Source organism: Pholcus phalangioides, unplaced genomic scaffold, assembly GCF_987345545.1.
Source record: "Pholcus phalangioides strain wild (caught in Gottingen) unplaced genomic scaffold, Ppha-v1.0 ptg000011l_1, whole genome shotgun sequence".
Lineage (NCBI taxonomy): Eukaryota > Metazoa > Arthropoda > Arachnida > Araneae > Pholcidae > Pholcus > Pholcus phalangioides.
The window spans coordinates 61,050,210-61,076,389 of NW_028301604.1; the positions used below are offsets into that span (position 1 = coordinate 61,050,210).

Consider the following 26,180-nt stretch of genomic DNA (forward strand, 5'->3'; position numbering starts at 1 on the left):
TCAACATATCAATCTCACAATGGCCACTGCCATTGTACCAAGGCTCACTGTGCCTCCTAACGATGATAGGTATTCCAGATGGATTGAAACCTCACCACCTATGCCAGGATTTTAGCTGATTAAAAAATTCACTCTAATTAATTAAATGGCTGTGTTGATATATTATCTCAATTAATATGCTAACAGCACCCAGTTACATCCTTTTTTGTGAAAAAAATATTTCAATAAATTTTTAGAGATAAACCATAGCGGGTTAAGTTGGTTGATATTGTTTTTTTTTTGTTGTTTTTTTATTTACAGGTTGTATTAACTGGATCAGCAAAAGCAAAAGCAGCATTTTTGCTAAGGTTGTTTAATAAAGATACACATTTGAAGGTAAGAAATGGGATTTTTTGACAAATTGAAGTAACCCTTTGTGTAGTGTTATAAAATCGTAATAAGTACAGTGATACCTCGGCTAATAAACAACTCAGCTTATAAATTTTTTGGCTAACAAAGATTTTTTGTGATATTTCTACCTAGGGTAACAAATACAGATTTGCTAACAAGCATTTTTAGTTGACATGGATTTATACACTCACATAACACAGCAGAGCAAAAATTGTGAAAAAATTCAGCATTGTGAGCTGAATTTTTGCACAATCGTCATCAGAATTATTGTCCTTAGAGCCTGATTAATTAATGTTTGCCTCAGAATCACTTTCCATATATGCCTCTAGTTCTCTTCCAGAAAGTTTTAAGTCACTATGTATAAAATAAAGGATTAAGCAAAGCAAAAAATTCATAAAAAATTAAAAGGAGCCTAAACTAGGATGTTTTCATAGTGCATGTTCTTTCGGTACAAGACTCTTAGCATATATGTATATTAAATTGAACGGTCTGTACATTCTAGGAGATTATTTTTCCCCATCTGTATTACGTATTGGTTAAGATATTATTAATTTGATATCATTAATATTATAACGAGTCACAGAATGGCAACAGTATGGCATTTGAATGTCTGCTCGGTTGTCATGGTCATATATGTCTCTGCAGGATGTTCATTGAAGTTTTTGTTATGTTCTCGTTCCTAATCACCACCTATGCACTAACATCGTATCACTAAACATGTATACACTAACATCGTATCACTAAACATGTATACACTAACATCGTATCACTAAACATGTATACACTAACATCGTATCACTAAACATGTATACACTAACATCGTATCACTAAACATGTATACACTAACATCGTATCACTAAACATGTATACACTAACATCGTATCACTAAACATGTATACACTAACATCGTATCACTAAACATGTATACACTAACATCGTATCACTAAACATGTATACACTAACATCGTATCACTAAACATGTATGAACTCAACTGGGTTGTGAAAATGATGTGAAATAAAAAAGATCTTCAGCTTCTCATCTTCCAGTAAATTCTATTTTAATCCAGTTGTGAAGCTGTAAATCTCAGTTTTCAGTTAGTTTTTCTTTTTCATGGTGCTTCTTAATGTTTTATAAAATTTATCTTTAAATTTCGGACTGTACTGAAAACGAACTGAACAATTTTCTATAGAAATTTATGAGAAATTGTGTTTCAGCTAATGAAGATTTTGGCTGACAAAATGTGATTCCATAACATATTATTATCATTAGCCAAGGTATGACGGTGTTAAGAAATTTTATTTCGACAACTGCTTTGCATTGTTTATCTGTCAGCATGTCACAGAGTCAATGCCAAACATCATGGTCTGAAGAATGATTGAAAAAAGAAAATTCTCTATTTTCTATGACGATTACCCTATCTTCTTAGTCACTGTATTTGATCCAGATGCAAACAGAATATCTGGAAAAAATCATGTACTGGCTAGTTTTAATTAAAAATATTGAATTTGGGAAGCACTCAAATGCACCCAACAGGCTACAAGAGCATCAGAATCATGTATTTAAGAGATGAATTGGCGTGAAACACAATTTCAATATTGTATTGATATATAACCCAAGTGCTAGGTTGGATCTGTGAGACCCATGCACACATGTATTTCTCTCATCTCGGACAGGTGGCAGGAACTATTTCCTTTAGGTTCTTGCTATTTTTATATTTAAACTTGTTTATCTACTGTGCCAACTTTGGGTGTTGTGGTTGTTCCCCCCCGAAACTGTTAAAAAGATTTATCTGTATCCAGGTCTGTGAGACCTAACCCATGCAGTCAAGTAATATTTTCTTTTTCAATTTTAGATATTGTTATTTTGAAATAACTGTAAAGATCATGTTTTAATGTTTATATTCTCATATTATAAAGCCTATTTCACATACATTAAAAACAATCATTTTATTGTATTTGATAATTTGATTGTTTTTGTCACACCCTAGTCATTTTCTGCACGCGAAGACTAACAAGACTGGGACCTACAATTTATTGCCAATTCTGAAAAGCAGCATTTGACATTTTGCCTTTTTTATACTCACTGAGAGGTTGGTGCTCTAACTCCTGGGTGTAGGACCTCCTGTGGTAGCAACCTTTTTTCTATGGTCATGGTGTCATAATTTCTGTTGTACCTCCATATCAGTAAAGTTTCTGATAAGGAGGAATCGTGTATGGAACTTGCAACACCTCTAAACATCCTTTCGTACTCTATCAACCTACAATTTATCTTATCGACCTGGGCTATGACACCTATTTTTTATCATTGTGCTTCTGCTCTAGTATGATGTAATGAGTAATTCAGAACTATTAATTTGAAATTTACTGTAAAATAGTGCAGCAATAGAAATGAATTACCTTTTGGGTTAGATAATACAATTGAACGACCGACGTAGTTGGACCCAAAATTGCAAAAAGAACCATGGCTATATGCGTTTCGGAACTATATGAAGTTCCTTCATCAGTAGCAGAAACAAAGAAAAATATCAAAAAATATACTCTTTATAGCGGGAGTTACTCGCTGTTGTAGACAAAAGAGTCAAATTCAAAATGAACTGGCAACAAAAGAGCAGAGGAAAACGGAAAAAGAAAAATGGTGGAGCCAATCGCAAACGGGAACGTAATAGCGATGCTGATGGAGAAGAATAATTATTGTAGAAACTGTTGACAGATTTTTGAGAAGGATGGTGTGCTAGTTAGGTCGTTGATCAACTGGTTTGTGCTTTTATTGATGTGGAATGATTCGAAGAAATCCAAGTCAGACGGTGAGGGGCATTTTTGAATGATTTTGGCAGAAGAGAAGTCAAATTTATGGTCAATGGACCAGCAGTGTTGGGCTATGGGTGAGTGGTTAAAGTCTGGTTTTAGTTACGTATCTTCTATGCTAATTTAAACTGTATTTTAGGGCACGTTTAGTTTTTGGCCTATATATGGTAATCTGCATTGGCATACAATGTTGTAGATGCCATAGTTGTTGAGCACTCAACAACTGTTATCTGTAGAAAGATTTTATATAAAATATATAATCAAAGAAGGGTCTGTGAAACCCGGCCTGTACACTTACAGAACATTTTCTCTCGTTTAACTTTTCTTTACAAAATCCTCCATGGGTTTATATTGACACTTCCAACATTCTAATTAAACCTTCACATTTCTCTGTTAGACTCAATCACTCCCAAAACGCTCAACGATATTCAAGTGGAAGACGTGGAGGTCCTAAATCTTCTAAGAAATGTATGTGCAAGCAAAGCACCAGGACCAGATGATATCTATCCCAGGGTTCTCAGGGAAGGTGCTAATGAATTGTTGGGGCCAGTCGCACAGATATACAGGAGTAGTGTTGCTGAGGGTATCGTCCCGAGAGATTGGAAACTGGCTAACGTTGTTCCTATATTTAAGAAGGGTAGTAGAGAAGTGGTGTCTAATTATCGTCCAGTGAGTTTGACGAGCTCCCTCTCGAAAATTTTGGAAATTATCATCAAAAGGCAGTTTGTGAAGTGGATAGACGAGAATAATGTATTGTCGGATAATCAGCATGGGTTCAGGAAGGGGAAGTCATGTGTAACTAACCTCCTTTGCTTCTATGATTACGTGACTAAGGCTTTGGGTAAGAGCAAAAATGTCGACGTGGTTTACCTTGATTTCCAGAAGGCATTCGATCGGGTCCAACATGGCAAACTCTTGAAGCGTTTACACGAGATTGGAATAGGGGGCAACTTGCTGAATTGGATAGAATCGTGGTTAAGAGATAGGTCGCAACGAGTTATGGTGAACGGGGAATTCTCTGGTTGGACAGACGTCACAAGTGGAGTTCCTCAGGGAAGTGTCCTTGGCCCCATACTTTTTTCACTTTTTATCGATAAACTCGATCAGGGTATCGATGGAATTACTAGCAAATTCGCAGATGATGTGAAGCTAATGGGGGTAATCGGGAATGAAAGCGATAGGGAGTTGCTCCAGACCAACTTAAACAAGATTGCAGCATGGGCAAATGAATGGAGCATGACGTTTAGCGTAGATAAGTGCATGGTCGCTCATTTTGGTTCGAACAACCCACGGTTCTCTTACGAGTTGAATGGTGTCACTATCCCGGATGCAACTAGAGTCACCGATTTGGGAATTCTCATTGACGAGCGACTTAAGTTTTCTGAACATTGTTCAGCGGTTGTCAAAAAATCGAATAGAATGCTTGGTCTCATTTTCAAAAAGGTCTCTTCGCGTTCTCCTAAAGTCATTCTTCCGCTTTTTCGAGGCTTAGTTCGACCTGGACTGGAGTATGCTGTAAGGTTTTGGAGACCATACCTACAGAGGGACATAGACTTGGTTGAAGGGGTGCAGAGAAGAGCTACGCGTGTCCTTATTGGCACACAGGGCTTGAGTTATGAAGAAAGACTTCATTTTTTGAATATGTTTACATTGGATGAACGCAGGTGTCGAGGAGATATGATCGAAGTGTTCAAAATTTTCAATGGGATGGATAGGATGGACCATGAACTTTTAGTACACCGCCAATCGACTGCTTTTACAAGAGGACACCAGTATCGATTGGTGAGGGACAATGCAAGGTTATGGTGTCGCAGGGAATTTTTCTCCAATAGGGTTGTTAATAAATGGAATAGCTTACCCCCGGAGGTAGTAAATTGTAACACAATTGACACGTTTAAAAAGAAATACGATAAACATGTTGGGGTAAATCGGGAAGCTATCCATTCTTAGAATAAGACAACCATAAGTATTCTTTATGGGCATTGTATAATATTTTATCATGTGTATATATTGTTTGTAATTTGTGTTAATTGCATTTTTAATTGGGTTGCTGTATTTTTGAAACATATGACAACCATATTTTTATGGGCATCTTTTTATCAGCCACCTCGTTGGGCATTTTGCCTGTTGTGGTGTTGTATTTGTATTTGTATTTGTATAAAAATTACAGCCCATCTTTGCCTCTTCAGATTGTCACAAATTTAGCTTTTTCCCAAGAACTATTATCGACTGGAACAACCTACCATCAAATACTGTAGATTGCACCACGATTTCCGAATTCTCTCGTACCATCAATCGTCACTTTCGCCATATATAAATTCCGCATCCTCTTGTATAGGTCTCGGCCAATCAATATTGAATAAATAAATAAAATGAAATAAATGCATTCATGGGTTTATAGTGGAAGTTTTCTTGAAGCAAATAGAAAAATTATGAAATAATAAAAGTTTTTCCAGTCCATTGTTTACATAGATGATGACTTCTGCCTAATAAACACGCAAAATGCCTTTTATTAACCACAGTATTTTTCAACCTTTTTGGTGTCACGACCCCCTGTAATGAAGGTTGATACACCATGGACCCCTCCCCATAGTTAAGGTCAATGCACTGTGGGCCTCTTGTTGTGAAGGTCAACAAGACACCCCACCCCCATAAAATCCAAAATGGATGGTTTGTTTATAATTTTCATATCATAAAAGAATTGAAATAATTATGATTTATAATCACAGAATGTGTTTGTGAGTTGATCTCCCCATTAAAAAGTCTTGCCACAGATAGGAGCAGACCTATAATGGTACAAATATTGAATTATTATGAAGGTTTTGACAGCTGGCTGACATCAAACCCACGTTCTCTCATTTGCCGGGTGAGCATGCTAGACCACTACACTACAAAGGTAACAACCCTCTTTCCTTAGAGCTTGTGGCCACTGCACAGGATCGTACATGGACAGTCCGACCTAATTTAGTCCAAAGATCACAGTTACTGATATTGTCAGCAGATGGCAACTCATCCGAAGATGATGTCACTCTCCCCTGTTCATATGAAGGTTTCAACAGCTGTCCGATGTGAATATAAATCCAGGAATGAACATCAGCCAGCTGTTAAAACCTTTGTATGAATAGTGGAGAGTGACACCATCTCTTGGCAGTTATTGATCTTTGGCCTGAGTTAGGACTGACTGTCCATGCACAGTCCCAGTCAAAGCACACAAGCTCTAAGGAAAGAGTTTTGTTGCCTTTCTAGTATAGTGGTCTAGCTTGCTTACCTGGCAAGTGAGGGGATGTGGGTTTGATTCCTCGCAGCAGTTGTTGAAACCTTTGTAGGAATATCAAAGAGTGACATCATCTCCAGATTCAATCATTACACTTCACTCATAGTTTGAAAAATAGATGACAGCACTAACAATTCATGCACAACATTAGATACACATTCAGATTGTTAGGTTCTCATGCACACTTCCAGCAAAACTCATTTGGTAGTAAATTGCCCACAGTGATAGACCAGAGTTGTGTTTGGTTTGAAAGAAAAAACAATGTGACATTCATGCAATGCTAGTGTATGAAAATGATCCTGCTGACCCCTCACAAAGTACTCACAAACCAGGGCCTGACAAATCTATTGCCTGACAAACCCAGAGTGTATAAAAAAATTTTCCACGCAATGTATACTCTTTTGCAAAAAAACAGAGCACAATGAAGAAAGTGGCTTTTTTTAATTGAAATTAAATATGTGTAAAGCTCATACACAGACAATAAAATTAAAAATTCAAAGCCGTTGGACTTGTCAATGGCTAGCAATTCAACATGGAATGTTCAAATCAGTAATTGGTGAACCCCCTCCTCTCTGGCAGCAATTGATGCTTGTATACATCAATATAAGGAGTGATAAAGATTCCTAATCTCTTATTTCGATACATTCTGTCAGGCATTCATCAATTGTCGCTCCAGATCTGAGACATTTCGGGATGCCCAAAACTGGCAGCCCACCATGTCGCATACATGTTTGATTGGCAAAAAGTCTAGTGATCTCGCTGCCAAGGAAGAGTATCAACAGCATGGAGACAGTCCAGAGATATATGAGCCGTATTTGGCCTATTATCTTGTAAAATTGCCTCAGAATGACGTGCCATGAAGGGTAATGCTGGCAGCCACAGGATGTCATCAACATATCATTGAACTGTTAAAGGTTTACGTAAGATGACTAGAGGCAACCTGCTCTCGTAAGAGATAGCACACCATCACATCAGGGGTAATGGTTGTATACCTCTGTAAAACAAAGGCTGATTGGGATCGCTGGCTCTGGCCCCTCCACACAAGGGTCAGATGGTCATCTGGTACAAGACTGAAGTGGGATTCATCGCTGAACCTATGTGATGCCAGTATGCTGGCAGCAATGATGATCGTCAACGACACCATTCTAGACGACTCTGCCAATGTTGTGGTGTCAAAGGCAGACATCTTAGAGGTCACTGTGAGCATAACCCTACCTCAGCCAAGCACTGTGAGATGGTGGAAGGTACCATGGGTTGTATTGAAGAGGCTATAATTTTTTTTCCAGGCAACGTCAGATAGCAGACAATGATATCGTTGGGGAAGTTCGGGCCTGTCACACAATCATCCGATCTTGCCTCACATTCGTGCACCATGGCCTTCCAAAGCCTTCACTTCACTGATGAGTTCCTTGCAGCAACCATTGCTGCCAGCATCTTTACACAGCCGTGTCTGTACGGTGCAGGGGGTGGCCAATTGTTCAAAATGACCAGCCAGGTTCACATATCCCAACTATGCGAGCATGTTGACAGCCCTCCAATTGGCTATGAGGTCTTCGACAATGTTGTAACGCCATTAGTGGTTTTGTCTTCAGGGAACTGCGACCCACCCAGACAATGAAAAAAGATAAACTGTCCACATTTGTTACCTGTACAAAGTTAACATTCATTGGCCTTGAACATTTAATCATTTGCATATGTGGAATATAAGAGATATATCTCGTTCAAACTGTTCTAGAGCCAACAAGAATCTCGAACCACTCAAGCTCTACATTAGACCTAATTGCTGTTCAAATAAAATCCCGGTTTCTGATTTCTCATCTTTTTATGGCATTTTTGACCACAAAATACTTTTTGTAAATTTTTCTCGCCATCACTTTCTCCCTCCCTTTAAGCACGCTGCAAAACTCCATTTTAACAAGGCCAACTTTCCTCTTTTGCAAAATATCATTCGCACCCATTTCCCTGATTTCATTTCATCATCTTCCTCAAATGATGTTCACATTCTCTGGAGTAAATTCAAAGCTGTTTTTGAAAAATGCAAAGCCTCTGTTCCCATCAAAATACCTCTTCAAAATGTATCTTTAACCCCTGGATCAATCGTGATATTATCCATTTAAAAAGAAGTATTTGCAGAAATGTCTCCGAACTTAAATTCAATTACTCCCTTTCTCTCAGAAATAAGATCTCAGCCTCTACACATGACTTTAAAGATCTTATCCTTTGCCAAAAAAAAAATTACCTAACCAACTCTTTACCTCGATACCTTAAAACTAACCCCTCAAAATTTTGGAATTTCTGAAACCTGCATGCCTCCCATTATCAAGTAAAATATTTATTCAGGCATGTATTATTTTCAGTCAGGCATGCAAGTTTTTGGAAATTTGTCCAGCCCTTGTAATGGAGCTTATATATCTCATGGGACAGAGTCCAGGTCATGTCTGGTTATACAATCCTTGCAATGGAGCCCCAGGGGTCTAAGATCACATGTTGAAAAACACTGCTTCAACACTTCTTGGGGGTGAGGGTAAATATTGGCCGCAATAGTGAAATGCCATACAAGCTTTTGCCCATTCAGTACAAATAAATTATTTAAATATTTTTAGACACAACTAGAGGGGGGCACGGATATTTGGGTAATATTCAGCCCTTCTGCTGAATATTTGGTTTGCTTAAATAATGCTCAGGTATTCGGCCTAATATCTGCGTAAATCTAAGTACATCAAACTAATTTTGAAAAACTATATTGATTGGAATTTTTCCCATAAATTAAAAATTTACTGATTACATTTTATTGTGTGGTGTATATCATTTTCTGCAAAAGAGGTTATGTCAGGAGGAATTTCTAGGATAAGGAAAACATGTAACTGAAAATAGAATCTTACTTCAATAAGGTGGAAGGGAGCATGAATTATATGTTACCGCCAAAGCTGAAAATTAGCTAGTTGACCTGGCCAACATCCTAAATTCGGGCTATGGTCAGCCAGTTCATGAAGTGGCCAAAGAAATTGCATAATTCGCGGTCATCATCAAGTTGTCATATTTTTTATGATAAAATTATGGTAATTAATTATGGTTAGTGATGGCATCCCTAACAATCAAAGGAATCGGATCATCAATATCAGGGGGATTGATATCAGTATTTTTGGTATCTCCAGCCACTTTCGCCAATGTCCAAAATTCCACAGAGCTTCAGACATTTGCCTGGTCAACTGGCTGATTTTGGACTTTGACAGTAACATACATATGCAAATCAAATTCATTACTGAAAGATGTATCTAGACAAGATATGTATTAAGCTCTTGAAAGAGGCAAAGGGGGCAAAGAACATCCAAAGAAGAGAAAATAAGTCAAATTTTATGATGCATTACTAGTTGAGGGCGAATGATGGTTGAGACATTCTGTTAATTAGAAGTAAAATTGTAACAAGTGTTGAAAAAAAAATGTATTCTGAAAGTAATATTAAAATACAATATATCATCATTAAATTAGATTGTCGGTATCATGACAATAAAAATCTTTCAATCACCAGTTTCTTAATATTTATTTAAATAATAAATTGTGTAATTAAAATTCAATATCAATCATTTAAAATTACCAATAATTTTTTATTTTCATTTATTCTGCCAAAACATTAGCCAAAAATATCCTGTATTTGGTTATTCTGCCAAATCACTATCCCTAGACACAACTATTCAATAACAAAGATATTTGACTTGAAACAGATTGAAAGTTTTATCATATGTTTACTTTCCAGAAATTAGTTATTCATTACAAGCGATCAGTCAAATCATACAAGATTCAACTACATTAAAATATTTGACATATGCAAAACTTTAATGTATCGAAGTGCATTGTACAATCTCTTACATATATTTCGCATAGTAATGTATTTTACATTATTTTAATTTCCTGTTAACGTTTTTCATTTTCCTATTTTAATTATTATTATTATTATTATTATCTAGCTTTAGCAATAGTGTTAGTATGCCTCGACCTCGACTAGTGTTGTGTAGAGCATGTGACAGGAGGTTTCCCTGGTCTAGGGGTATAGTAGCTGATAGTTTCAACTGTAAAGGGTGCTTGGATAGGAAAAGGATGGAACTCAAGGTCGAAGCTTTATGGGAAAAAGTTAGGGTGCTAGAGGGCCCGGTTATAACGGAGCCTCTGGTCGTCGAGCCACCTGTTGATGAAGAAGCAATCTCCACGCACAATGACAGTTTAGAGGGCGAATGGGTGGTCGTGGATGAGGTAGAGGGCGATAGTGATAGGGGTTTAATCATTGGTGATTCTATGGTTAGGGAACTTGGGAACCGAGTGTGTATGGATTTTTGGGGTTTCGAGCACTGTTGTCTTCCTGGGGGGAAGAATGGAAACGTTCGAGACGTTTTTCATCGCCAAAAGTTGCCCTTGTGGGTGATTCTGTGGGTGGGAGCAAATCAGGTAGGAGCGAATATTAGTGAGTCTGTCAGAGTACCGGGATTTACTATTATCCGCTAGGGAGGGGAGGTCAGATGTGGCAGTGATTCCAGTGCTGCCAAGGGGTAGTAGGGGGTATAGGAATAGGATCCACCAATTCAATATAGGCCTGAAGGACATTCGCTCTTCACTTGGGGTCACGTTCTTGGAGCTTCCCGCATTTACCGATAGGTGGCTTCGTTCGGATGGGATCCATCTAACTAAGAGGGGGGGTCTGGGAGGTTTACGATAGTCTTAGGTCAGGTTTTTTATTCCCAGACCACGTAGTCGGGAATGCGGGTTAGTTAATGGTAATCACAACAGTATTGACGAGGAATTACCCACCTCTGACTTGGATGGCTTCTCGATTGACAATAAACCACCGGACAAATTAAAATGTGTGTTAATAAATGCCAGGAGCTTGGGTAATAAGAAAGATTTTTTAGAAACTATGATAGTTGTGGAGGTCTTGGATCTTATAGCCATTACAGAATCTTGGGCAAACGATGGGGATGAATCTTTCTTACACGTCTCAGGATATGATACTTTTTTGAGAAATAGATCTGATAGGAAAGGGGGTGGAGTGTTGATATACGTGAATCCTGTTTGAAGGCTAGAGAGTGTAACGTGCAGAGAAGTGATATTGAAACCATATGGGTTGAACTTCAGAACAAAAGACGTCATAAACTTATTGTTGGGGTTTGTTACAATCCACAGAATAGGGATCCAAACTACATCGCCAAATTGCATGATGAAATTTCCTACATATGTAAGCGTAAGAGGGTTCTCATACTAGGGGATTTCAATTACCCAGGTATTGATTGGGAGAACCTTTCATCTGGAAATCAGTATGAAAGAGACTTTCTTAAGTTGGTGCTCGAAAATTTTTTGTATCAGCATGTATCAGAAGCCACTAGGGGTACTGCTATTTTGGATTTAGTTCTTACTAGTTATGAGGATCTAGTTGAACATGTTTCAGTGGGGGAAGAGTTTTCTTCCAGTGATCATCGTATCTTCAGATTTCACTGTAACTTTTCCTCGGGTAAGGTTGATAACAAAAGATTGGTTCCTTGTTTTCAGAGAACTAACTTTGATGTTTTGAGAGGAAGGTTAGCAGAAGTTTTCAAAGACCGGTTGGAATCAGTAGGGGTGGTAAGTCAATGGGAAGAATTTAGTACGAAGCTGTCCTCTGTTTTGCACGACGTCATACCCTTTGTTCGAAAAAAGCGTGTTTGTACATCACACCCTCTATGGTTCACGGATAGTGTGCGGAACCTTTATCTTGAGAAGAAAAGTGCATTCAGAGAGTATAAAAGTGGACGAGGTGACCTATCATTGTTTACTGATAAAAGAAGACTGTTGAAGAAAGTGATAAGGGATAGTAAAAAGGAAGTTAAATCTAGGTTGACAGATAACATTGGCTCTGACCCAAAATCATTTTTTCGATACATCAATAATGGATGTAAGGGGACAGTTGGCCCCCTGTCGATAGGAGGCTCTAGGGTAGAGAGCAATGTAGGCATGTGTAGTGCTTTCAATGACTTTTTCGCATCGGTTTTTAATGGAGATAATGATATTCAATATACGGGTGTTGCATGGGGTAATAAAGCCTGGGGTAATACATGTTGCATGGGGGTAATCAGGAATGAAAGCGATAGGGAGTTGCTCCAGACCAACTTAAACAGGATTGCAGCATGGGCAAATGAATGGAGCATGACGTTTAGCGTTGATAAGTGCATGGTCGCTCATTTTGGTTCGAACAACCCACGGTTCTCTTACGAGTTGAATGGTGTCACTATCCCGGATGCAACTAGGGTCACTGATTTGGGAATTCTCATTGACGAGCGACTTAGGTTTTCTGAACAGTGTTTAGCGGTGGTCAAAAAATCGAATAGAATTGTTGGCCTCATTTTCGAAAAGGTCTCTTCGCGTTCTCCTGAAGTCATTCTTCCGCTTTTTCGATGATTAGTTCGTCCTGGACTGGAGTATGCTGTAAGGTTTTGAAGACCATACCTACAGAGGGACATAGAATTGGTTGAAGGGGTGCAGAGAAGAGCTACACGTGTCCTTATTGGCACACAGGGCTTGAGTTATGAAGAGAGACTTCATTTTTTGAATATGTTTACATTGGATGAACGTAGGTGTCGATGAGATATGATCGAAGTGTTCAAAATTTTCAATGGGATGGATAGGATGGACCATGAACTTTTAGTACACCGCCAATCGACTGCTTTTACAAGGGGACACCAGTTTCGATTGGTGAGGGACAATGCAAGGTTATGGTGTCGCAGGGAATTTTTCTCTAATAGGGTTGTTAATAAATGGAATAGCTTACCCCCGGAGGTAGTAAATTGTAACACAATTGACACGTTTAAAAAGAAATACGATAAACATGTTGGAGTAAATCGAGAAGCTATCCATTCTTAGAATAAGACAACCATAAGTATTCTTTATGGACATTGTATAATATTTAATCATGTGTATATATTGTTTATAATTTGTGTTAATTGCATTTTTAATTGGGTTGCTTTTTTTTAAAAAAATATATGACATCCATATTTTTATGGGCATCTTTTTATCAGCCACCTCGTTGGGCATTTTGCCTGTTGTGGCGTTGTATTTGTATTTGTATTGTGTCTAACTGTAGTTACAGTTGATTTTTCAATTTCATGATTGAACTAAATTTCATTTGTGTTGTCAGCTTCAGTTGGTAAATGCTGTAGAACATTCACTCAAAGGAGTGTTATTAGCATGTGCAGTTTAGTTACATTCAGCAAGTTATTGTTTCATGTCCATATATTCATGAATTTATAACATAGCTTCATCTTTTCATTTAAGGATAGTGATAACCCTGGATGCAGAAACCTTCTTAATTCAATTGATGAATGTCCAGTCAAAGAACCTGCAATTATTAAAACTAATATAGGTAAGATAATCATGACTTTAAATTTTCTTTTCCTTTGAAAGGTCATTGTGCTTTTTAAAATGCCTGTTCATTTAAAATAAATGTGTATTTTAATGCAATGTAACGTATACCTCTAATAGTTTGTATTAAATACTTTGTATACATTGTCAAAAATCACATGCGAAGAAGGGGGTCATTAAAATATACATTTTACTTTCTGATAAATAAGCCACTGGGATGTATAAGTCTCAGCAAAAAAAAATTGAACAAAAGAAAAAGTCTTTGTAAAAATGCTGCAGCTTTGTGTAAGCTGCACATAATTTCATTGAAGAATAAACAAACAAACAAAGAAAAACCAGATTTCTTTGAGAATCTTGTAATATATACTATGTAAGATTAGGCATTCATTTCTGGAGTAAAAATTTAATTTTTAACTGTATTAGAAAGAAATACGTAAAATTCTCATAAATAATTAGAATCACTTAAAGTCTGAAAAAGAGTTATTGGATGGGTCACTTGCTAAAAATTAACGTCCAAAGCTATATAAGCCTCAGCTTCATAATGAGAAGTTATGGATAATAAAATTTGTATGGTATATATAAAATATGGTATATATTGGTATGATAATAAAAATGGTATTGTAATGCCGATACATATTATGATGCAGGCCTACTATATTTCTTGGTCTATCAAATGTAGTGCTTACATTTAAAAACATAATTTTGAAAGCACATGGCACTTACACTAATTCTGTGCCAACATGAAATTTTGTTTAGAAAAACGCAATCTCTATCAAATATTGACATGAAAATTAAATTATTGCATTCAAATATCAATAATTGAATTACATTCTAATTTGTTCAAGATTGGTTCTTTCAACATTAACAAGCATTTTCTAGCTAATATTTGTTTGTAGAATATGCTAAAATATTGATTACATAAAAGTTAAATTTCATTCTGGAAGGTGCGGTAGGTTTTCAGATGTGGTGCTTACATTAAACATTTTTTTTCTAATGTTTTTTTCCTGACTGCGCTTAGTTCATGGACTGAGGTAATTTTGTAAGGGAAAAAGGTTAACATTTTTTTGCATGATTTTCAGCACTATAGAAAATTGCCTATATCTAGTTGTCGTGTATTGCATGAGCACTATTCCAGCATCACTTTATATCTATGAATATTTTGCTTTTGCGTCTGTGTATGAATATGATGATTGATAGGATAGGATATGCAGGGCCTGCTTTTCTCCTGGTTAGTGATTCTAGATATATTTTTCCATAAGAATTAAATTCTGGTGGTCTGAAACTTTGAATGTTTCAGTCCATCAAATTTGGTTCCATTAGCTGCATTTTATTTCATTTCATACAGTGCACCACCCAGGCTCTATCAACCATTGTCAATTTTAGCCATTGTGTCGGGTGCTTTATTATGCATATAAAATACATGAATATAAAAACACATTATTTAAAAAAAAAGTATATACAGATTTAAATATTTCTATTATACAATATACAATTTATTCTGATGAGCTCTTCTGATGTCTTTGTAGCTCTATTGAGCTTGAGCCCTTTGTTGTTCTCTGTGGGGAAGCGCCAGGTCCTGAACCACGTTTTCCCTCGTTGGATTGTTGGCTCGTGTGAGCCCTCCGCCGTGGTCAGGCCAGGTCCTGGACCACTCATCTTCCCTCGTTAACCAGACCAGGTCCTGGACCACGCGTCTTTCCTCGTTGGCTTTCCATTAGCTGCAACAGGTTACGATAATCAGACTCCAAACATAATCTCTTTTTAATTGCAACCACCTTGTGATTGATAAAGCAAAAAAGGCTTTTGTGGCCATCGTGTAAATTAGAATTCAGCTTAAAAGTTTTCGGGTTTTTTGGCTGGCTTGAAGAACAGTTTTCGTCTTTTGACGTTTCGTTTGCATGAGTGGCGAACGTTTTCAAGAAATCTTACGTTACAGCGGGCAAAAGGCTACTACTTATACCTTCTCCCTGCTTGTCCCTGGTCTGTTGAGCCAGTCTGTTTTCCCCATTGGTCGAAGTTGTCTCTAAGGGCTCTGGATAATGCTTGGGTTTCAATCTCATCATTTTTGAAATAGGAAACCAAGCACTGTTGATTTTCATCCTCTCTTCCTTTCTGTTGAAGCAGTTCTTGTGCTTTTGAATTTCTATTGCTTCTCTAAAAATACGTGAAAAATATCTCATGTCGTTGGATAACACTTGGGTGTTTGCAAAGAGAATTTTGTGGTCCTTGGTGAGGGCATGCTCTGCTACGATTGACTTTTCAACCAACCAGAAAGCTAAGTGAATGCGTCAGGTCGGCCAAAGATCAACGGGACAGACGACAGACTAAAAACAGCTGGGGTTTACCGTATTCTGTGCAGTTGTGGAGAAGTGTTCATAGGCACTACAAAAAGATCAATATCGACCAGATTAGTTGAGCACAAACGAAATTGTAGACTGGGTCAGGTTGACAAGTCAGCCGTAGCAGAGCATGCCCTGACCAAGGACCACAAAATTCTCTTCTCAAACACCCAACGACATGAGATATTTTCCACGTATTTTTAGAGAAGCAATAGAAATTCAAAAGCACAAGAACTGCTTCAACAGAAAGGAAGAGAGGATGAAAATCAACAGTGCTTGGTTTCCCATTTCAAAAATGATGAGACTGAAACCCAAGCATTATCCAGAGCTTTTAGGAACAACTTCGGCCAATGGGGAAAACAGACTGACTCAACAGACCAATCCCGACGAGGCAGTGTGATTCAAGCAGGGAGAAGGCATAAGTAGTAGCCTTTTGCCCACTGTAAAGTAATATTTCTTCAAAATGTTCACCACTCATGCAAACGAAACGTTGAAAGATAAAAACCATACTTCCCGTCAGCCAAAAAACCTGAAAACTTTTAAACTAAATTCTGATTCACCTTGTGATTGTTTGGTGTAATTTATCTTTCATGGTATTCACAAAAGACTAAATTTATAATGCACAGTCAAACCTGTCTGAGATGAACATTGAATTTGACTAAAACCTGTTTAAAACAAAATCAAAATATAGTCTGTTCAATGATCAGTGCTTTGATTTGCACCTTTATAAAGTGGAAATCTGTCTAAAACTGAATATTATTTCAGTCTCTTGATGTTCCATTCATACAGGTTTCACTGTATAATGATAAGGTATTATAAATTTGAAGTCATTCCACTTTATTAGTTTGTGATAAAATTTAATTCCATGCCTATAGCATGTATGTGCACGTCTCAAACCTTCAAATTCTTAAAATTTTTGTGTAACTGCAATGCTGTTATTGTTTTCTTAATATCAATATTTATAATTTCTGCTCTATCAATTCTTTTTTATGAGCAGACAGAGACAATGAATTATACAGAGCTCTCCTTGTGGGGAACATTGAGTCAGCAATTGATTTATGCATTGAAGCAAATCCTCAAAGATGGGCTGATGCTTTAGTCCTTGCTAATATTGGTGGACAGGAATTATTGAAAAAAACACAAAAGGCATATTTTGGTGCAATGGAAAGTAATTCTACTTCAAAGGTATGTATTGAATTAAAATTTTTTGCTTTACTCTGTAGTTTTTCCTTTCTTTTTAAAGTCTCTTTTAAATGTATTAGCATTACATTTTTGTGTCTATTATGTTCTTTTTTTTTTCACTGAAAATTGTCAATTTTGTTTCTTTTTTAAATTTGTTACCTTATTATTTGAATGAAATATATTATGCTGTCTTGTTTTAATTTTGAACATACAGTGATTTGAAACAAATGATTCAGTCTGACAAGTGACATTTCCTGCTACATAACTTTGGAATAGAATTGAACCATGGAAAACTTTACAGAGTGCATGGCGCCAGAGGCGAATTTAATGGTGGGCACACCGGGCACGTGCCCAGGGCCTCAATCGACTTTAATCCGCCACTGCATGGCGCCCATTCTCACAAGATACTTCCACAAGCTGTTGGAGTATAAACCTCACCATATTTCTACAATTTTGTGTGCCTATAAAAATGTGTCTACATCTGAGTGCTATGTGTTGTTCTAGAACAGTTTCTGAAATTGTTAGGGCTGTTGAAGACACCTTCATGAGTAAACGTTGCTTCATCAGTCCATAGAATCCTATTTAGGAAAGTTCTGTCGTTGGAATGTTGTTGAAGCATTGGCAGAGTTCTTTTTTTGCGGATATCTTCTGATGAAAGTGCTTGCACCCTTGTGTAATGATACGGATGCAAGAATTTAATTCTTGTGCTATCACTCAGCTGGTCAATTGGATTCTATTCAACCAAAACAACATCCTATCTTCAAAAGCCTGTGTTCTTACGGTTGATACTGGCCCAGCATCTACGTTTGGTTGGGGTAATAAGACCCTGACTCGCGCAATCAGCGGTCCAGTTGCAAAATAACTTTATGATCTTGGTGTTTCGTGTTGGATACCGTTGACTGTATATCCTTGCTGCTTGCAAGGCTGATCCGTGACACTTACCTAATACTATAAAGCACATGTCGCAATATTCTTGTATGCTGAATGTCATCAAATTAGAAATTATATAAAAAAAATGAATGATGGTAATAATAGATGTACAGTACTTTCTGGAGAGAATCAAACAAAATGACTAATGCTAATCAATTACCTCTGTAAAGCTGGCGTGAGGTACAAAGAACATATTCTGACTGACTTGTAAAAAATTCATTAATTCTAAAGCTACTTGATGACTTTTTCACAAACAAATTTAAATTTTGCTTGCTGTGATTCATGTGTTATTATATATATACAGGGTGCATCGAAAAGTCTCTTTATCCTAGAATAACTCACAAACCGTTCATCCTAGAAGCATATGCCCAATTAGAAAAAATATTCAAATAACGTTTAGACCTCAGATATGTCATTCATATTGCAAGTGGTTGTATAGTTATTAAAATAAAAAATAATAACTTTTTGATTTTTCACGCTGTAGTAAAAAAACTCAATAGTAGAAAATTTTCATTGTCTTTCCTGAGCCCAGGAAAAAAACCTGTTTTTTTAAAATGCAATATTCGCTTAGATATTTGAATTCGAAAATTGCTAAAAATGAAGGGAAAAACAGAATAAACTAACAGAAAAGAGCTCATTCTACACTTCATATGCTGTTTTCCCCCTTCCTTTTCAGCGATTTTTTAAATCAAATATCACAGCAAATATTAGTTAAAAAACATAGAATTTTTTGTTGGGCCCAGGAAAAACTGAACAACAAATTTTTAATGGGATTTTTAAAAAAGGGTGACCAAATAAAAAGTTGAATTTTTTTATTTTAATAACTTATTACAACCCCATGCAATGTGAATGACATATCTGAGGTCTACACATTATTTGAATACTTCTTCTAATTGGAAGTATGCCTTTAGAATCGACGGTTTGTGAGTTATTCTAGGTCAAAGGAACTTTCCTGTGCACCTTGTATATTTACTGTAAATATACAGGTATATCACTATTATTATGCAAAAAAATTACAGAGGAGAGGTGAAAAATAATTTTCATGCAAAACCAATAATTACAAACGTATGTTTCATGTAGCAACTTTGATATTACTTTTTTTTTCATGGTTTTCTGTCATTTATTATTATTATAATGTGAATATTTCTTTCAACCAGGAGCATGTGTTTATTAAATATTATTAAGTTTGAAGAGCAATTCTTCCACTTTCTAGAATTCTGAAACACAAAAATGATACAAAATTCTTGAGAAGTGGTGAAAATGAATTCCTGTGTAAAAATGTTAATTACAAACATGATATGCTTCATGTAGCAACTTTAATATTACTTTTTCCTCATAGTTTTCTGTTAGTATGAATGATAATTATTTTTATGTGAATATTTCTTTTAAATCATCTTTCACACCAAACCTGGTGTATCTCTGAAACGTTAGTGTAACAAAATTCTTTAAACACTTTTGTCTCAAGAAGTAGAGTCGTCCTTGGTGTTTGCAGGGGAATATGTTTTGGGGTTCGTGGTGAATATGGAAAATCCACAAATAATGCAAGCCACATAAACATTTATTTTTTAGGCATCTCGATTGTATCTGATTTGTGTGACAGAAGTAGAAGGGGATGTCCAGTGATTCGTGGCAATGTTTACTGAAAGAAAAACATATTGTCTATTAGCCATTTCTTCTTTATTTCAGTCTATGATATGGATTTATGATCTTTATTTCAGAGTATGGTAGCTAGGCTTCCTATACCAATTTTTTTACTCATGAAAAATGAACCATGGACAGGTCTATGTCATGGAAACAATCCATCACTGTTTTAAACTTACTAATCCCTTATGCCATGTTGCTCATAATCAATAAGGCATTTCCTGCATTTTAAACTTTTTTGATAGCTTTTGCACAGTCATCATTGGGTAATGTGTATAGAGAGCTATAAATGTTCGCACAACTCCTGATCAAGTAGCTTAATGTTAGATGTTGTGTTAGGAGGCATATAGGGGAAATGCCACATATAGTTCAGAGGCATTAGCTAGCATCCAAATAACTTTGAATAGTATATCTTCACTATAAAGGTGTCTTTTGACTTTGGGAATGAAACACTGTTCAAAACCTGTCTAGAGAAAGTGTTTTCGTTGTGTGTCCAACCTTTTCTATTATTCATATACAGAATACTTATTTTTTTAATGTGACTCAATCTTTCCCTTCAGTGCTCACAGATTTGCATATTCAATCATGGCTGTTATAATATGCAAGTTATGCAATATGTAAATTTCATACCTTTTTTTATCACACCAACATAAAAATTGCGCTTTCTACGTAAGAGACAGGACTATATAGTAGCACATGTGGCTACAGAAATGGCTAATCAAATTTGGGAAGCTCTTTTTTTTTCTTGATGAATCTTACTGTAGATTCACTGATGCTGCATTAATAGAGAACCGCAGTAATGAAGCTGTCTATTGTCAACATTTCAAATTTTTCTTTCAAAATTTTCACACTCAGAAACATTTAAATAAACAGTCTTTTAGAAACATTTCCAGAAGCACTAGGAAAACTTTTGAGAGGGCTTTCTAAAATGTTTGTTTACCACGTACAATTTATATCTTGTTCTGATTCGAGAGGTGGCATTGCAACTGTGTTTTTCTGAAGACTGGGAAAGAGATTGCAAATACTAAAACTGTGAATATGAAATCTGTGAATACAGAGGGCTGACTGTATATGAAACACATGTCTACAGATAAATATTTAACAGAGAAGACAAACTCAACTGTAGTTTCCTGGTGTTAATACATTTTCTGGTTCAGGTACGTAGCTCATGATACATCTTGTGGTTTGGTTACTTACAGCATAATACACTTTTTTCCAAATTGTTTTAAACTATATCTCTGGAAGTATATTCGACATGAAGATAGATCTTGTTGGATCCGATTCCAACAATACCCTATTTATATAAAGCCATGCATAGTTGTGGTTAGCAGACCAAATAGGTTTTATTGCTTTAGCAGACAAATAGGTTTTATTGCTTTGTAATGAGGTTTGGAAGACATATTCACACTTGAACTTGATACTGTGCTGATGACAGAGCCTGAACACTTTTTTTTTCAATTTGTTCAAAAGTTTAAGTATTTTTTCTATTTTTCATGTCAGCTGATTTCTGCTATTGTGTCATCAGATTGGCTGCCTTTCGTTGAAAACTGTGATATAAAAAGCTGGAAAGAAACATTAGCTGCAATATTAGTATATTCAAAGCCAGAGGAATTTCCTTTCTTATGTGGTATGTGATAATGCTTATTATAAAAACAATAATTGAGTTTCAGTTTGTATGGTAATGTGTTTATGTTATATTATTTTTAAGTTGGAAATCTTATAAGCCAGAAGTTATAAGAAAATTCTAACAAAAATGTGTATAACACAGATGAAAATTATTGGGCTTCAATTTTAAGTTGAAAGAGGGGAAAAAAACTTGTTTTAAAATTAAAACAATATCGCTTTAGAATTTTCTCCCTACAAACTGTAGTTAGAGTGATTTCTTTGCTAAACTAGAAACCTTGATGTATATTTCTATTTTACAACCAAGCTTGCTAATCTCCAGTCATATAGCTGCAATACAGTATTATTTTATATGAACATGAAAATAATACCTGATCAAGCATGATGATAATTTGTTCATAAACCCTTGGCATTGTAACTGTGAAGTAATTTTGACATAGAAATCCAGAGACCTTAATAAGCAATCACTTTATTTTTTCTTTTTTTTCATTGATGCCATTTTACGTGTGAGGCTGTAATCCTCACACATTGTTTTTTGTATTTTCATTCAATTTGAAAGTAACTGCTGTACAATTTAATATCACAAGAATAACTTTAAATTAACGTAATCATTATTGTTACATCCTGGTTTCGGTTTTATTATTTATTTTAAAAAAATCAGTGTTTCATATTTACTTTGAATTGTTATTGAAACACTAAGTGAAATAAAGTGATCAAAATAATATACCGTAAATTTTATGCTAACATAGTACAGCCCCTTCCCCCCAACTTAGAAAGAGAATCCAATCTGAGCATTTTCCATTAAAAAAAAAATTTTCAGTTCAAGTTGAGGAAAAACATCATCTATTTTGGTGTGGTTTGATTTATAAAGTTATTTAATGTAGTTTAATGGATTTTTTTAAAAGAAGTTAACCAATTGAGACTGAAAAGCATGTCCTTTTTTTTTTTTTGCTATAAAGCTTCATATAATCTGAATTCCTCCTGGATCTTTCCCTTCACTTTCTGAAATCAGACTGCATTTTGAGCATTTTGATATATATTTTGAATCATGTGTAGGCTTTTATGGATTCTACCAAAATAAATATCAAAGATAAATTTTTTCTTCTGTTTTTGAACTTGCAAAGGAATAAAATAGGGAATTTAGAATATACTTTTTAAATGTACACACTAAAACTTCAATGTAATGATACCCTCTATAATCTTTTATATAATGATATTACACTTTGATTTCTGGAGATCTCTAGTAGCAATAATGTGCATTCCATTAAACTCTATCTATAAGGAAAATAGTTTTTTCTGGTTCCTTGGAAATCTTTGATACAAATTTTTCAATAATCTATGCATTCTTAAAATAGAGGTTAAACTAATATATTAAAAAAAAATTAATGTAATTAGAACCTTATTTAAATGAATACATCAAGTAAAATATTTGTTTATAGAAAAAGTAATATAATGGTTGCTTTTTTTTGCTTGATATGATTGTGGATGACAAATGTTTTGCATTAAAATAATATTTACCAAATGCAAAATATAATGGCTATTCTTTTATCAAGGACCTGGTCACTGGTTCATTCCTTCTCTGATTCTCTTCTTGAGATGTTCAATGCACCCCTTTGGAAAACTTTCTCCTCAATTCTTTGCTTAGAATCATTGATAAAAAACTTAAAGGAATCCTGAATTTCATTGAAACCTCGCTTTTTTCCATTTTTGTCTTTCAACCAACTTTATAGCTTCAATTTTCAAGGCAAGGCATAGCATTTTGTGTGTGGACATTCTCAAAATTAACTTGCACACAATAACACTATCATAACCAATGTTCCAAATATAGCTAAATAGTGGCAAATGCATGGTAAAAGTGTTTTGGAAGTTATATTCTTGGGAATAAATAACTTCTATATTTCCTTCCTATTAAGTATTAAGGTTTAATGCAAGCAAAATAGGAATTAACAGGGAAAATTAAAAAATATATATCTGAAGCAAAGATTACACTGGTAAACAAAATTTGACTTTTTTTGTGTTTCTTTTATCAAATAGGGTCATTCTTATAGTAGTTTCCCCGTTGATTCCGAATATGCTTTCAGAATTTGTGTGTCAGGCATAGTGTTTGAGTAACACACGTTTAAAATTTTGAAAAACGTATATTTTTTGCATTTGCTTATTAAAATAGCTGAAATTCTAATATTAATGGCAGTTCAAAAGGTATTTTTACATGATTTTCTTCTGTATTTTGCAGCAGGAATATTTCTTTTTAATGTACAACAGTAATCGGCCAGCATGTTTGGGCTCCACTTGCCTTGATAATGTGATTACATGATGGATATGTCCTGGTGGAATTGCTCACTGTGCTAGTCGTTGAAATCACCTTGGTTTTCTGGGAAAAAATCCAAATGTGAATGAAGAAAATGCACTTTCAGTGACATATTGCAACCAAGAGCTTTATAGTTCTGAAGTAATTCCTCCACAAGGTCCTTATATTTGTCTGTCTTGTTATTTCCAAGAAAGTTCTGGACTTGAATGACTCCCATGCTGGTGTTTCTTGCTCATTTAGGGTGGCATCGAACTCAGCATCGTTCATTAATTCTCGAATTTGAGGGCCAATGTATATGCCTTCCTTGATTTTAGCGCCACTGACCCGTGGAAATTTTTTTTTTAGAAAGGTAAAGCCAACGCCATTTCAAAATTCATTCCTTTAACAAAATTTTTCATCAATCCCAGTTTAATGTGTAGCATGTATGGCAGGTAGACTTTCTGAGGATCCACCAAGGGCTGACTGACGACATTTTTGGTTCCCGGAACGAGCTGTCTTCTTGGTAGCCATTGTTTTTTTACATGATGGTTTGTCTATCTCTGCTGTCCCACAAGCACAAGAAACAGCAAAATTTTGTATATCCTAGTTGAAGACCTAGTACAAGGGCAATGACTTTCAAATCTCTGCAAAAGTGCCAGGTATGTCTTTCATACTGAACCATCCGTAATAAAACGTTCATCTTTTCATGTCTCTTTCATGTGGGCCCCGTAAGCGATGCAAATGAAGGGGTTTTCGTTACCATTGTGCAAAAGTACTGCTTTCAAGCTGGTTTTAGAGGAATCTATGAATAACCCCCTCTAGGGGATTATACTGATTCCCCAATGCAACATACAGAGCATCGACATCATTGCAATAGACTAAGTCGCCTTCATTCGAAAAAAGGTTTTCAAATAGCTTTGGTCGAGGAGCAAAGCTTGGACAGTTTGGTCAGAAATTCCCTAGAAAAGGTGAAAGAGACTCGTAATTCCCTTGTCCCCATGGCTAGCACATGATCAGAGGTATCTCAAAAGAATCTTGATGTACTATTCCATAATATTTAGTCAGATGAGGCAAGTTTTAATATTCATAATACCCATTATTAGGTTAAAAATGTTGATCTTCTAAGTATAGAGTATTAAGGCTGGTTAGGCTAGCCCGCAACAATGGAAAATGCAATTGCAGAAAACTGGTGCCTGATGGACGATTTCTGACAACAGATTCAGAATCAGCATCGAAAAATACGTAAGAAACAGTACTCAGCGTCCAAGAAACAAAAACCTTGTTTGCCAGTGTTATTTTAAATCTTCCAGGGAAAAAACGTGCGGGGGGCATTATCAGTTGTAGGTACACATTGTAGAAAGGTAAATAAAGTTTATAGTGTGTGTGTTCAAATTACAAAAAAATTCATGACAATTCATGTTTGGTAACTGGTTGAAAATTTGTTGCAAGCATACTTTGCTGAAATTAGTGCTTGCTGGTTATAAGCAATCTATATAGATAAGCAATGCAAAATTCATTGGACATAGAAAAACTTTGTTGTATGTGAAAATTTATAATATAAGAGTGTGAGTCTGACTGTAATACTAACAAAAAAATAAAATTTCCTTCTATGTATCAGAATAGTCTAGCAATGTTTCTTATCTCAACAGAAAAGCTTTATTCAAGATTGGATGCTCAGAAAGATTTTACGAAACATGAGGCAGCTTTATGTTACATAATTGCTGGCAATCTAGAACGTTTTGCTTATCTTTGGGTTAGAGATGTTCAAAAAGGCACCTACCCTTTGCAGGTTTTGTATTTTTTTTATTTTTTTCTATATAAACTTGACAACTTGACGAAATTTTTCTTTTTCAATTATATGAAATTTTTATTTATTGCTTGATTCAATATGCACTCTTTTTCAATTTGCATGAAAAACTTCATCCTTTCCCCCAAGAAAGAATTATGCAGTTGAAACAATTTACTGTGTATATATGCTAAAAAGTAAAAACTGGAATTTCAGAATAACTGTATTATCTGTTCGACAGAAACAGCTATCAAAAATTAGCAAGGTGCTATTATATTGGTGCACCTTCAGCCTAGAAGTACACTTGAGCTAAACACCTTCATTCGCGAGATTGACAGATAGTTTGAGACATGTCCTGTCAGAACGAATTTTGCATTCCATGCAGTTTCATAGAAATTCATAGAAAGATTTGGAATATTTTGAAGTGACATAATTTTACTGTTAGAATAATTATATTTGTTACTAAAAGGTGGCGCTTTTTAGCTGTGAACTATTACAGTGCCATTAATAAATTTGTTACTAGAAAAATTCTCGTGGCTTTTT

At 35.6% G+C, this 26,180-nt stretch overlaps 1 protein-coding gene across 2 annotated transcripts in view; it reads left to right on the top strand.

Moving 5' to 3' along the window:
• The window catches only part of Sec31 (COPII coat complex component secretory 31), a 90,531-nt gene that overhangs the window by 41,608 nt on the left and 22,743 nt on the right, over positions 1-26,180 (top strand). For both annotated transcript variants that reach the window (XM_089239843.1, XM_089239842.1), the window contains exons 12-16: positions 301-375; positions 13,763-13,850; positions 17,186-17,373; positions 21,442-21,568; positions 25,501-25,640. In XM_089239843.1, coding sequence (XP_089095969.1) covers positions 301-375; positions 13,763-13,850; positions 17,186-17,373; positions 21,442-21,568; positions 25,501-25,640 — 618 coding nt within the window. The remainder of the gene's footprint in view (positions 1-300; positions 376-13,762; positions 13,851-17,185; positions 17,374-21,441; positions 21,569-25,500; positions 25,641-26,180) is intronic.